Below are 14,675 nucleotides of genomic sequence, written 5' to 3'. Positions count from 1 at the left end.
ATTCAAGTCAATGAACCACAAGCACCAGTATGAGTTAGTCATAGTCTATGCTGATGTACCTCCCGGAACTATATGAAGAGAGACGCGATGGACCTCTCCAACTATTTGTCCAAGGCAGGTATGAGCCTAGCAGTGAGTAGCATTCAACTTTCTCCAAGACTGAAGCCACAAAATAAATGAATGATATTGTCTTTTCACCCATTGCAGGCTGTCCTCACTCTGGAGAATATAGATGTCTGTGTAGTTACTGAGATGTGGTTTGAATCCACGGAGAGCACACCAGCAGAGCAGGACTATCACACATGCAGACCAGTTAAGATACTTGTACTGTCAGGAAATGCCATTCTGTTTTGATTTTCTGGTTTTGTGATGCTGATCTGCTGCTTAGTGCTTAGTTTAAAATAATGAAAGCTAAATGGTATTTGTACTTGAATGTAATGATGATTTGCAGCATAACATCATCTGGCTTTACTTCAGTTATCCTAATCAATAGATTTAATCGCAAAAAGCATCAACCCCCCCCACATGCACACACACACACACACACACACACACACACACACACACACACACACACACACACACACACACAGAGTAAAAGGGAAAAATTGAACTAAAAAAACTGTTGTAAAAGGCATGACAGATTAACTGCAGCAGGACCGCAGTTTCTAGCAGGATCATTACTAGAGGAACAAATTGTAATTCTCAGTGTTATATGCAAGACTGAATAAGTAAATGGGTTATGTTACAACAAATAAATTACTACTTACTATTTCAAGTGATGCAAAGCATAACACAAATGTAGTTATCGCAAGCACTTTCATTTTGAAAATAATGTCTCCAGTACAATGACCATCCACACTACAGCCATTAAAGCATAATATTGATTAACACCAGGTATTCATACCTCTCAAATTCTTTTGTTTAAGAATTCCATACCAAGCCAACAATAATGGGGACATTACAAGCAATTGCAAGTGTAACAAACAGCAAGATTTTCAGCTGTGGACTGACAAATGCTGGCATGCTGATGGATAGCTGGTAGCAACATTGAAGAAACTGATTTTCTTACGTTACCCATGTATCACTGTGGTGCTGCGGTAGCGTTGTCGCCTCACAGTAAGACGCTGTCCAGTTTGATTCTCAGGTAGAGCGTCTTCTGCGTGGAGACTTGCGTAAATGGGCGTCCCTTCGTTGAAGGTTGTGAATCAGGGCTGGCAACTCGGCATGTAAAAATCAGCTGCCAATCATTAGTGGACCGGAGTTCCGCTGTGGCGACCCCTAACCGGGAAAAGCTGAAAGACACAACAACCCATGTATCACTGTTTGTGGATATGTGCCTTGTTGGGGGGGGGGGGTTCTACATGGTGTAAAATAATTTGAGCAAATCTGTACTGACACCTACTTGCTGCCCTGTTGAGGGGGACACTTGTGTAAGCGCAGTGGACTGGCTCCAATAGGTAGGATGGGAATCCTGAACTGACATCCATTAATCGTTTTCATTTACCAAAGCCATTACAAAAGTGTTTTGCAGAGAGGTGGGAAAAGCTTCAAAGTTTACTGGTGTGGTGTGTGGGTGCCTGTATGTTTGTGGAAAGGGGGAGGGCTGTTTTATAATGGTGTGAATAGTATGCATTTTGAAATGGAAAGATATAAATTATGCTCTGTGTACTAACAATTTCATTACTGCTTGACTGAGACATAAACATTCCCCTGTGTTTGTCAGTACACTGAGTCCCGGTTTTGAATATGGTATCACTGCTACAGCTGCTGGTATTATTTCAATACATGTGTGTCATGAAGTATGTACATACCTGTTTCATTTGGGGTAATCGCAATGGATAACAGATGAGTAGAAGCGTTAGATTGCTTATCAGCGTACTCCATAGGTGTCCCTAACTTTGGCTTATACTTTTGCTCTGATGTGTTACAATCCACAATGTTTTTGAAGAAGATGTTAGATTCACATGAACAAATGATAACATCCATTGCAATTAAAGACTTATTTTTTGCAACAGAAAATGAATGCTAATTCAATTAGTCTTATTCTGTGAGCTTACTAAAACAGCAGTATAGCTATTTTCAAAAGTATCTGATTTGGAAGCTTTCTGCAAGAGTCTGATGCTAAGAGGATGTGATACACTACAAGTATACAGCTAAGACAAGCTACATAAAGCTGTGTAACAGAAAGTCCTGGGTCACATCAGAGGCTTGGGAGATCATTGTTAAGAGAGTCCCAAGAACTGTTTCATTGTTGTGTAAAGCTTGGCATTAAATATCTTTCAGATTAACTATGAGAAGATAACCACGAGCAGCCAGAGTGCAATTCAAATTTAATATTTTACCCTGCACATTAATAGTTTGGCCTGAACTCTGGATTGATTTGTGTGTGTGTGTGTGTGTGTGTGTGTGTGTGTGTGTGTGTGTGTGTGTGTGTGTGTGTGTGTGTGTGTGTGTGCGTGTTTTTGTTTGTTTTTTTCTTTGTTTTTTTTTTTTTTTTTAGAAATAATTTCTGGGAAATGCTATTCAGAAGTGAAGAACATACAAGGGAACAGTTTTAGTGGTACACAGGCTGTGATTTGTTTAATGTCTATTCACACGCAAAGTTGAATGTAGCCAAGATGGAAATGTGAGACTAGCAGACTAGCAGACTAGCTCACTGAAGGAGGAGATATAGGAGGAGTAACTTGGCCAGGAAATGAAACTTGCAAAACTGCTTTTTGTAAAGTCTTTTTTTTATCTCAGTAATTTGTTGACACTTTTGCAAGCTACTTCCAGAGAATGTATAGTACGTCAGCAGGAACATTTGTAAAACTCTCCAACTAGGCAGTTTTTTTCAGGTGTTCCATTCTAAGTGTTTGGAAGTTTAGTCTGACAACAAATGGTAGGGCAAATTATTTTTACAATCTGTGCATTATGGGACAGATTTAGCTTTCCAAAGCAATCAGAATGTCTTCCCCTAGACGGACAGAGAAGGATAAAAAAGTAAAATTAGGACTAAGTACTTATTTTGCTGCAGGCATACCCGCAGTAATGGTGCTGTGGTAGCGTTGTCGCCTCACAGTAAGACTGTGTCCGGTTCGATTCTCAGCTAGAGCATCTTCTGCGTGGAGACATGTGTGAATGGACATACCTTCGTTGAAGGTTGTGCGTCAGGGCTGGTAACTTGGCACGTAAAAATCAACTACCAATCATTAGCGGACCGGAGTTCCGCTGTGGCGACCCCTAACCGGGAAAAGCCGAAAGAAAGAAAAACTTATTTTGCTGCAGGCAGTTTTGGGAGGTGCAGCAATTCATGTTAAGATAAACAATAAATATGTTTTTTTTCATCATTTCCTGTACTGGTCCTTTAAAGGGAACAACACTGCATTGTTTCTAAACATGCATATCCTAAGAGAGAACTAAAGTGCATGTACTGCACAGACAAGGTAGGAAAGATTTCCAAAATGAATTAACACCTGCAATAGGTGTTTTGATTTGATGGCATCAGAAGCTGTTTCACAGTCTATCATTATCACTACAGCTGTTTGTATGCTGCTTTGAGTCATTGCTTATGGACCTGCAGCAAATGTGCAAAGATGGTTTGCATTCAAATTCCTTGCCACAAAACCAGCCTGAGTTGCTAGAGTACATCACAGCAAGATAACATTCGAGTCTGGGAACTAAGATCTTTGCATATAAAGATATTGGCTAATAATTTTGGCCCTTGTATGGGTCTTTGCCTGACTTGTGTAGTAATGTACTTATAGAGGGTGTTGTAGAATCATTTAGTTCTCCTTTTTGATATGAGACAAATGCTAGTTTTAAGGTGCATGTCAGTGGTGTTTTCAACTCCTTTTACAACTCTTTAAGGCCATCTGGGTGTAGGGCTTTACATGTACAGGTGTGATCTGTTATCTCATGATCTCCTCTCTCAGTAATCAGTAGAGTTCATACTGACCAGTTATGAGGGCCAATTATAGAGGTTAAAACATTGGTTACCAGCTAGTTCAACCCATGCTGACTGGATTCATTGTCAGCATACAGCTGGTGATAATAACTAACACATTTTTACATTTATTTCTGTGGCTTTTATTTGCCTTGGGTAATATCAGTTTTAACACATGCCAGTAACTTGCCATGTTTATTACCCATTGCCAAAGAGTGACATGCTATCCTCCTGAGTTGCAATTGGGCTATAGCCATGATAATATGACTGTATAGGTACCAATAGCTCTCAAAAGTAATTTTTTCCCTGAATGTGGTTCTGCTACATAACTGGATGACCTACTTCTATTCTTTATCAGCTTCCAATATATGTCTGTCTATTGCCCTTAGTATGTGCATTTTAGCCCAGTTGCATGAATTGTAGGGCTCTATTTTCAAATATCCCTGCCAGAATTTGATTGGAAAACTTACTAATGGGTTCATGTTAATGTAGACATGTACCCACTTTTTAAATTTCTACCATTCTGCCACTCCAGTGGCTCTACTCGATCGAACGAGGCACTGGGAGCTAAGGTTGGGTGGCACAATGTCAGGGTAATCCTATGAGCTAGGTTTGTAAAGGCTCCAGGGCCATTAGCCTAGTACATACCTATGAACCTATAAGCTGGGGATAAGAGAAGATAATTGAGCCCATATGCCAGGTATTTTTGCTTTCTTCAACATTAAGTTGTGTAATCTTCAGTGTTTTCTCTGTTCATTGAAGCATGTTGTCAGAGATCAGCAAATATTCAGTTTTTCTTGTGTTTTGAGATTATAGGGTAGTAGTAGGATTTATCCTTTTCAGTGTGAAACAGTCTCCATGCATACTTAACTCCCCTTTTCTCCTTAGATTCATTGATTAGTTTTTCAGTTTAGCATGCCTTTTTGATGATGGGTTGGACCTGTCTCTGACAGTTCATCACTTCACTAAAGTTACCTGAAATTATAAGTTGGAAAGATTATAGTCTTCATACTTCCAAGGAAATGAAAAAGTCTCTGAACAATGTGGGTGTGAGTGTATCAGAGTCTTGACAGTAAACATTGCTTACTGTGATAGGTCCTATTGGCATGTTGGAGCTTTCACACACCATCTTCCTCTCTCTCTCTCTCTCTCTCTCTCTCTCTCTCTCTCTCTCTCTCTCTCTCTCTCTCTCTCTGTTAGCCTGGTACTGAATAAGTGTCCACTGTAATGACACTTTTTACAAAAATACCAACTCCTGCACTAACCTTGATGCATAGACTACACCCACTTCCCTCTTGCTGGTATGTCCTCTAGGTCTATTGTACTTCTCAGCCACTTTACACTCCTGAATGCATATACATTTATTTTAATGAACCATTCATTGTCTTAGGTCTTTCCAGTTGCATGAGAAATTAAAATCCCTCGTATTCAGAGAAATAAAATTTACCATGTCAAAGTAGACAGCACTTATAATAAATGTAGACTAAAGCGTATGTTCGGGAGGGGGTTGCACACTGTAGTGCATTGCTTAGCAACGTCTAAGAGTACAAGTCGAACTGATGATGAAAGTGAATAGGTTCAGCATGCAAACCTCACTAAAAACAAGAACTAGTTGCTCCTGCTCAGTGTATACTTTTCCACAAATAAATCTCTTTAAATCTTATAATTTTTTTTAATTGGATCCCATTTTGTTCTTGCTGCAGTCTGCATGTCGTTCTGTGGCCCTTGCTAAAACAGCCTGATGCACATAGATGGTGAGAGAAGAAGGAGTTCTGCCCTTCTCTTGTTTGCCTTCCAAAGCTGCTATGCCTTCTCCTGGTTGTTCTTGATGTAACTTGCATCCGTTGTTGAGAGTCAGATCTAAGCTGAAGAGCTGTCTGGATATTGCTTGCATCATGTTGTCATCTCACAGGTTTCCGTGACTTAATTGCTGACGGTGAAAGCTGGATTGCAGTATATTCATCCAGTACTAGGCTTTTTGCCCTTCTGGGAAATTTTAAGCTAGCAACTTTCCCTTGGTAGGAATCAACCCCTGTACCTTTTCTTTGTGAGGTAAATATCTTAACCGTTATATCAGCCCTCAACTCCCAGCTCCAGCTCATGTATCTTCCTAGATATTTGAGCACTATTGTGCCGATTCCCGTTTCCCTATTAAAGAGTCGTTACGCACTCCCTTGGTTAGCGGCTTGTCTTTTAAGAAAAAGCTTCCTCTGAAGTAGAAAAAGTATATCCTTTGCCTCGGTATCTAATGATAAGATATGCTAGGTACTTAAATGATGCTGCAATACTATTTTAAAGCACAACAACCTGATTGCAAAAGCTGTGCACTTCTCTACTGCCCAAGGAGCAAAGTCTTGATATAACGTGACCTAGTAGCTGTACAGTAGGAACACAAACCATTTTATAGCATTATTTAAAAGTCACTCTTTGTCCGCTCAGTTCAGAACTCCTGAATATGACCAGCCCGGTGGTCTACTTTCTTGGTGATTTCTCACAATAGTGAGAGGCTGTGCAGGACTGAAATTCAGGACTGTAGGCAGATGATCTTCCAAAAATGTACACATTTTACTGGTTTCTGTTCTGATAACCCTACTGCCCTTGGGTAATCCTAATGCTGCCTGTTCTTCATGTACTCTGTCCTGTTCTGTAACCAGTGCAGATTTCCATCATAGCTTCATAGATAAATAATAGGCTAGCCACCATTTGTGGTCATTTTAAGCCTAGTCAGTTTCCCATTTTATGCTTGAATTAACCTATCCCATTTTGTTAGAGTGGTATTACCTATCCCATCATCAATAATGATATACTACCTCTAATAAGAATAACTGGGATCATACTATAAACAATTTGAGGGGACCCATGCATGAGGCAAAGCATTTAAGAGCTGCCTGTGTCCATTAGTAGTGCAAGGGGCAGTTCTGGGGAAAAATTTTCTTTTTCTCATCCATATAGCCAAGATTTGCTTGAATATGGACAGGGATTAACTTTATTTTATGTAGATGGGCAGTCTGTTAGAGCATCTCTATCCTCTGCGAGATATACTTGCCCCTCCAACCCTTTCTGTTGATGTTGCAGAAGAGGTTTAGATCCCTAGACTGAGTAATGCTGATGCCATTTGACTTTTGATGTGCAGTAAATCCGTATCTATTGGGTTGGAGCATGCCGTGTATGCCAGACACAGGTGACCTCTTAGTACTCTGTAAGATACCGAGTATAGTGAAACAGAGCTTTGAGTCATCCCATGTAGGACACGTTGTTTAGGCTTTGTATCCTTTTGGTAAGGTATCTCTATGGGTGTTCCATTTGTTGCATGTGTCTGAACAGATGCATGTGAAAGGGGACATTATATTCAGTGACTGGCCTAATGAGAGCTGAGTAAAGGGGGACAATAACAGCCCTAGATCTATTCACAATCCCTTTGTTTATAAACTGTGCAATGTTTAAGGACTTTCTTACAACAATGGACACATGCTGGTCAAAAGGTTGGCCACTATCCACATGAGTTCCTAAATCCTGAACAACTGGATCAGCTTTTAGGGGTGTATGTTTACTGCAGTAGTTCACTGGGATAAATGACTTCCCAAAGGATTCACTAGTGCATTTTTTTATTTATTTGGGACAAACCTTACTGCAGGATGACTAAGTCATTTGGGGATTCAGTGACTGCTCCTAGCTTGCAGTCATCTGCAAACTTAGTTAGCCAGAGCCCTTTGGTATTGGCTTTTACTTCAGAAAAGTAGATGCCAAACATCAGAACTCCCAGCACAGAGTTGTGAGCCTATCAAAGACCATACTTTTCCCAAGCATTCCTGGGGTCAAGACATCTTCATGTCCTCAACTGATTCCATAAATGACATTCTGTCTGTGCAGTTCTTTACAACTTGTTAATAAAGGAATGTTTTATTCCTGAAAAAGGATTTCTCCTTGCTGTCAGACCTTCAGTTTTTTTGATCAGGTCTGTTCTTGTTTGTAAGATAGCTGGCCATACTATGCTGTTCCCCTCAGTCATGCAGTCTACAGTTTGCTGCAGAGTCTGGCACTCCAGCAATAGACCAGACTAAAAATTTCAGAGACGATGAGGCCATATTGATATTACAGGTTTGGATACTGAGGATGTTTTGAGGATGTTGTGACTAAAAAGTAAATGACATTATACCAGAGATCTTCAAAACTGTGGCTCACACCATATCTGTGGGCTTCTCCATCTTACCCGTAGCTTTCCAAGCATTAGATATTTGTATGGCACAGTCAAGTTGCTCCTTTTTTTTGATCCTACATCATTAATGGTAAGTGTCATCCTTAAATAAAAGAGAGATTTTCTTGATATTCATGTGGATATTACCCAGGTTTCAAAATGTGTGGGTATTTATAAAAAAAATATATATATATATATATATATATATATATATATATATGTCTGCAAAATAGAAATTTTGCTTATTTTCATCTGTAATGGAGCTCTTGCTTAATCCTTACTAAGATCTGTCCATAGTTACAACAGCCCCCCCACCCCACCCCCCACACAAAAACAGAGACCTCCTTTTTTCCATACTCAGCTCTTCTGTTATCTGCACAAGCTCATATATGGGAGCCCAGATGATCTTCATTTGGACCATAGAAGGAAGATATTCATGTCATCCAATGCAGTGAACCGTCTCCCAACTGCATAAATACCATTGCTTATCTGGATAGCTGTATTCAGTTTTGGAGAACTCAGCTAGCTGGCTAACACCTCCGATGTCCCAGGTCACTTCATCCATTGAGCTTTATTGACTACCATTTCTGTTTCCTGCTTTTATTTATTTTTGGTATATTTATCTATTGCCAAGACCTTCCTTTTCCATGCTGAAGCTATCTTCAAACATATGCTGGTGCTGTAGCAGTGTTTGGTTTATTGTTCTGCTTCACTGGACTTTGATATCCATGACTGCGTGACCACCTCTGTGCTAAGTGGTTGGTTTCAAGATCCATTTTTTTTCAAAGTGTATAAAAATTATGGTTATGCCTTATGCCTCCTTACAAGTATCTGGTTGGTCACTGCACAGTTTCCCAAAATCCAGGGAATCCCAATAACAGTAATGTAATTTAGCACAAAGCTTGATAACCTTGTGGTAAGTTACATTCATTAACTGGAATTTAAGGGTAGATCTTGCTGTAGGGGATGTATCAGGGCTTCTAACAACATATAGAAATACCACTCTACCTCTTAGCACAAGAAATCTGGACAAAGTCTAAAATGATGGGTGGCAAATGCCCAAAAAGTAGGGATAGGTTTTAAATATTGCTCTTAGAAAGTTGCTAGAATAGCAGGATTTGTGTTAGTGTGCATTTTCTGAAGGATATAATGTCTTAAACTCAAATGTATGTCATTATTTAATCACTTCAATCCTCAGTAATTTGCCAGAAAACCACAGATTTTATGAGGAACAGACTAAAAATATGAGGCAAAATTTTGGACAGTGTGCAAATATCTGGACACTTGAGAGGTGTGCACATAGATATTCCCACTATGCTGTTGGTTCTGTCATCTGAGTTTGATTCATTTGACTTTTTGTGCAATGGGGAGGTGATCAGCCAGGTAATATTTACATTTCTTATACAAGGATCATTCTGTAAAAGTTTATATGTTTTACTTGTCTGGGCTTTAGAGATCCATGGTGACTGAATTGATTACTGGATTTATCTGTTTTTGTTACCCTTTGGCTTCTGATCAACTTGTAATTACAGAGCTGTGTCTACATTATAATGTCCAGTGCAGAATTATAAACTCTCATTAGCATTTCTGTTTGTTTAGCTTAATCTATGCATACATATATCTGTTTTACCTGCTATTTGCTCTTATTAATTTTCCACCTTTGGTGTTCACATTACTGCTGGTGGGTTCGATATCATTGTAATTTTGCTTTTCCTATTTATTTTCAAAAAATAAGCTTCATTGGTAGGTCTATTGACCCTCACTGTATATCTTAAATATGTCATGTATATTTTACTGATTTCATTATTGAACATAGCTAATGAAAATTCTCTTTTAATATATTTATTCAAATTTTCATCCATTAATATGGAACTAAATTGTTTTTAACATGGATATGTAGCTGTCATTTCAGTCATTTTTCTCCCTGCTGTTGTGTGTAACAACTTTCTTATTGTGTAGCTATCAGGCTTTGAGCTTGCACAGACTGAGACCTCCCTCAAGAGGAATGTCAAAAGTGGAAGGCAGAAGTCTGTGAGGTCTATACCCTACATGTCACCCGAACAACTGAAAAACATCAACCACCCTTTCAACAAAGCATGTGAGATGTATAGGTAAGTTTGCAAAATTCATGATACATTACAACCTATATGACTCCTTGGTAGTTAACAATTAAATGAGTATTGTATTAACAACACAAGAAAGGAAAACATTTGGTCTGCCTTGGATGTAGAAAGGAAAACATTTTGTTTGCCTTGGATGCTTGTGTGTTCAAAATCACCATTATGGTTTCCTAGTTGAAAGAAAAAGCAACTACTCTTGAGGAAACTGGAGGCTTGATTATGAAGAGGATTAATTTCCTTGGCAAGGGACACATGAGAGACCACATCAGAAATATACACTGAAAATCTATTCTGTTTACTGGGTTCGGTATTTTATAATTGATCCTTCTGGCTTTTGACAGTGGAACTGCAAAAGAGAAGTTGTAGCTACAGGAGATGTTTTTTTTTTGTCAGTTAAACTTTGTAGGCCTGAACATCAAAACTATGAAAAGAAAAATAAAGCTGAAGGACTATAATATAAAAATACTGCATAAGCCAAAATGCAGACTATAGTAAGGAGGTTTTTCCTGCAAATAGTAATTTCTTTGTTTCCTTCCTTTGTTGTAGACCCCAAACTTATAACATTGTTATAGACATGTAGCTTAGAGGAGATGACCTGGGGTGATATTTATGGAATTTTGTTAACTCGCTCAAGGTAGTCTCAGCAACAGTAAAACATGTGACAACTTCTCACCAAAACTACCTTCAGTAAACTAAACAAAGACAATATTTTTTGCAGCCCCCATGTGAGGGACACCTCTCAGACTTAATTATATCTTAACTCCAACATCACATAACAGTATGAAGGAACAAATTCCAGTGTCAAACAGCACATAAACTAACTTTGCTGATGTGACACATTCCCGTATTTATTTGGGTGAGGGAAATTTGGCAGGAATGCCAGGGAAGTTTCCCCTACTGTTGCTTTGTAGATAGGAGAAGATTCCTTCATAGAGATATGTGGCATATGCAGTCAGCAGGTGGTTAGTGAGATGAAAAAAAGCATGAAATAAAATGTTGAAATAACTACTCTAAGAATGGTTTGTCAGATGAAGTGCTGTTGGAGATGTTTAATGAGGAAGCTAGGAATTCCAAAGAGTGGAGTGCACTGATAAAGGAAGATGATGGAAAGGCAGTTGTCATCTAAACCATAATCAGGCATTTCTTAATAATTTTGTGTTGAGTCACAGAAAACAAAGAGGGCAGTTTATAACTCAAAAGCAGTCAGTTCAACAGCTGAAGGTGAGCTCTGCAAGCTTATATCTACTACAAAAAAGAAAGATGGAGTACCTGGGTCTGTAGTTGTTACAACAGAAATTATATGTTAGTGTAATATCTGTGAAGGTTTATGTATCAGAGGAAGGCGACAAGGAAAAATAGTTGTTACGCAAAGAAGGTACACAGTGATAAGGATCTGATGTAAAACTAAACAAATATAAATACTTAATACTGTAGATATGTTATTTGGGACAGTGTGGTGTGCTTACTAGGTTTTGTGATTTAGTAGAAATGCTCAGTTATTCATTTGGAGGTGAACTAGTTATTTACATTTATTTTAAACTATTTCAGTTGTTTGTAAGATTTGTTAAAGTGGGCGGCCATGGTGGTGCAGTGGTTAGCATTGTCGCCTCACAGCAAGAGGTCCTCCAGTTCAATCCTCGGCTGGGGTGCCTTCTATACGGAGTCTGCATGTCCTCCCTGTGGTCGCGTGGGTTTCCTCCAGGTGCTCCAGTTTCCTCCCACATCCCAAAGACATGCTGCAAGTGAATTGGACACTCTAAAGTGGCCCTAGGTGTGAGTGCACGTGTGTGTGTGTGCCTTCTGTGGAAGGTTGGGCGCCGGGCTGGCAACCCGACACTGTAAAACTCCACTGCCAATCATGAGCAGACAGATGATCCACTGTGGCGACCCCTAACTGGGAAAAGCTGAAAGAAGAAGAAGAAGTAAGATTTGTTAAAGCATCCACAAGAAAAAAAAATACAGAGAATGCATTAAATGTGTATGACAGTGACAGTAAGCTTAGATAGACAATGCAGTCAACTGCATTTTTGGAGATACCAATAATTTAATACAAAAATGCACTAAAAGGAGATATGAGCAATGTGAGGACAGAAAGCATTCAACACTGAGTTGTAAAGTATGCACAAGTTGTGAGATCACTGCTCATATTTGGTTTAAGTGAGAACAGGAAGAAAACTACATCACAGGAAGTAAGAAGAAGCTTGGGAGAACTAGAAAAAGAGCAAGAACAATGACATTATATGCAGGGGTTGGGAGGATGACCTAATGGTCAAGGTGTTTGCCTTACAAACACAAGGTGCAGGGTTTGAGTCTCACAAGGGATAATTGGCTAGGCTTCCAATGGCTTGCAAGGGCGGTTAGCCTAGCACTAAATTATGAACAATATTTAATGGAACAACACTTCTTCAGTAATAAAATGTTATTATGTTTGAATACAGAAATAAAAATGATTGAAAGCTTGCAGGTATCAGAAAGGCAGTGCACTGACCATGCATAAATATGTCTTCATAAATGCCGAGGGAAATAATCCAGTACCTGATGATGAATCAGAAGAAATAATGAAGAAAGAAATCAATAACAAAAAGTATAACAACTCAGTAAAGAACAGACAAGTCAAAAACTGCAAAGATAAAAAAGATACAAATAAATACTAAACTGTGTTCTAGAAATGCAAATAGCATAAGATCAAACTTAAGAAAAGTATTAGTAATGTAATTATATAAGGACTTGTAATGTGATATTATATATTTGACAGACATCAGGTTGTGTGATAACCTTTAAAGGGAAGAAATTCAAGTTACGAGTAGAAAAATAGTATATTGGTTAAGAGACCTAGAAGAACATTCCAGAGTTATAGTTTTGTTAAAAAAGAAAAGAATCCTGATGATAGATGTGATAATTGTCCAGATCTGCAGTTACATAAGTAACAAAGAAGAAGCATGTCAAATTATTTGTATGTATGATCAAACTGTGTCGAATGCACGTATAGAATTGCTAGATAAATTAAAACCTATATTGATGGTGACTATGAATATTATACAGTATATGGATGAGGGAGTTCAACAGGAATTTACAAAAGCAACATTCTCAGTAGGGATGCATTCTGTGTGCAGTCTGCATGTTCTCCATGCATTTGCATAGCTTTTTGGGGGGTTCCCATTTCTGCCCCCTCCCAAAGACATTGGGAAGGGTGATAGGTTACTCTAAATTCTCCTTAGGTGTGCATGCTGTGTAAGCATGATGTGTGTTTGTGTGTGTGTGTGTGTGTGTGTGTGTGTGTGTGTGTGTGTGTGTGTGTGTGTGTGTGTGTGATACAGAAGAAAGACTTGGCAATCTGCTTATATTCCCCACTACTGTATGTTCACAGGATTACTGCTGTAGTCAAATACAACTCATGAGCATGGAAAAGCAAACTGAAAATGATAAAAGAAAAGTGTGTAGAGATTTGAAAATTAGGTTGATTACAAGTATGAAAAAGAGGGAGTATGCTAATAGGCAAACAAATGTTAGGACAGAAATTGATTATTTTAGGTTCTCAGAGAGTATGTAAGAATCCAGTTGTGAGCATCTCCAAGGGAATTTTTGAAGGTAATGTTCATTCATAGGTGAACTTGGGGAAAATAGGGAGAATCATACTGGAAAAGGAAATAGAGAGTATAAATAGTTTATTAATAAATGACAGTGTAACATCCCTGCTCAGGGCCAGTAATCAAGGATCCTGAATCCTTAACATTGAGCCTGGTGAGGGACGTTCACTTGGAACAACAATATTTACACACAGTGTTTCCAGATGCAGTTCTCCGCACCAAGTGCAATTTCCCTTAAGAGCACACAGGGAACACACACATTCCAGGGGCTGGGTTTTCCTGTCTTTGTCCAGGCCCCCAGTAAGACTCCCACTGGCACAGCTGTAGAGCTAAGTCCTCAGCCAAGTGTTCCAAGCCAAGTCCTCCACAACCGTCTCAATGAAACCAGTGCTCTGTGTCCCTGCTCCAACTAGCTGACACACACACACACTCTTTGAGATTTGATTTTCACAGACACACACACACACACACACACACACACACACACACACACACACACACACACACACACACACACACACACACACCTGAGAAAGGCTGGCATAGATTTACTAGCTCTGCTACCTTTACCCAGACTATAAGGTAGTTATACTGCCACCAGCCAGCTAGTCTAAGGCTCTTGCAAGGGTACCCAAAATTATACTGAGTAAAATTAATACTAATACAAATGGTAGTGTTTGCCCAATGCAGCAAGGCTTTCAGGAGAGGCCAGTGTCACCAAATTAATATAAGTACTGTCAAAGGTTAAAATATTCTTTAAAAGACTAGTCACAATGAAAAGTTTAAATATATTTAATAATAAATAATAAAATAACATGAAAATACTAAATTTCTATTTACAATAA

The 14,675-nt window shown here is 38.9% G+C and overlaps 1 protein-coding gene across 1 annotated transcript in view; it reads left to right on the top strand.

Annotated features, from left to right (window-relative positions):
* Positions 1 to 14,675, top strand: part of LOC122810372 (mixed lineage kinase domain-like protein) — a 419,511-nt gene that overhangs the window by 286,664 nt on the left and 118,172 nt on the right. Inside the window, exon 8 of the mRNA XM_044081959.1 lies at positions 10,083 to 10,234. Coding sequence (XP_043937894.1) covers positions 10,083 to 10,234 — 152 coding nt within the window. The remainder of the gene's footprint in view (positions 1 to 10,082; positions 10,235 to 14,675) is intronic.

The sequence above is a fragment of the Protopterus annectens genome, chromosome 8.part1 (assembly GCF_019279795.1).
Source record: "Protopterus annectens isolate FY-2018-M chromosome 8.part1, PAN1.0, whole genome shotgun sequence".
Classification (NCBI taxonomy): domain Eukaryota; kingdom Metazoa; phylum Chordata; order Ceratodontiformes; family Protopteridae; genus Protopterus; species Protopterus annectens.
This window is presented reverse-complemented; position numbering and strand designations above follow the sequence as displayed.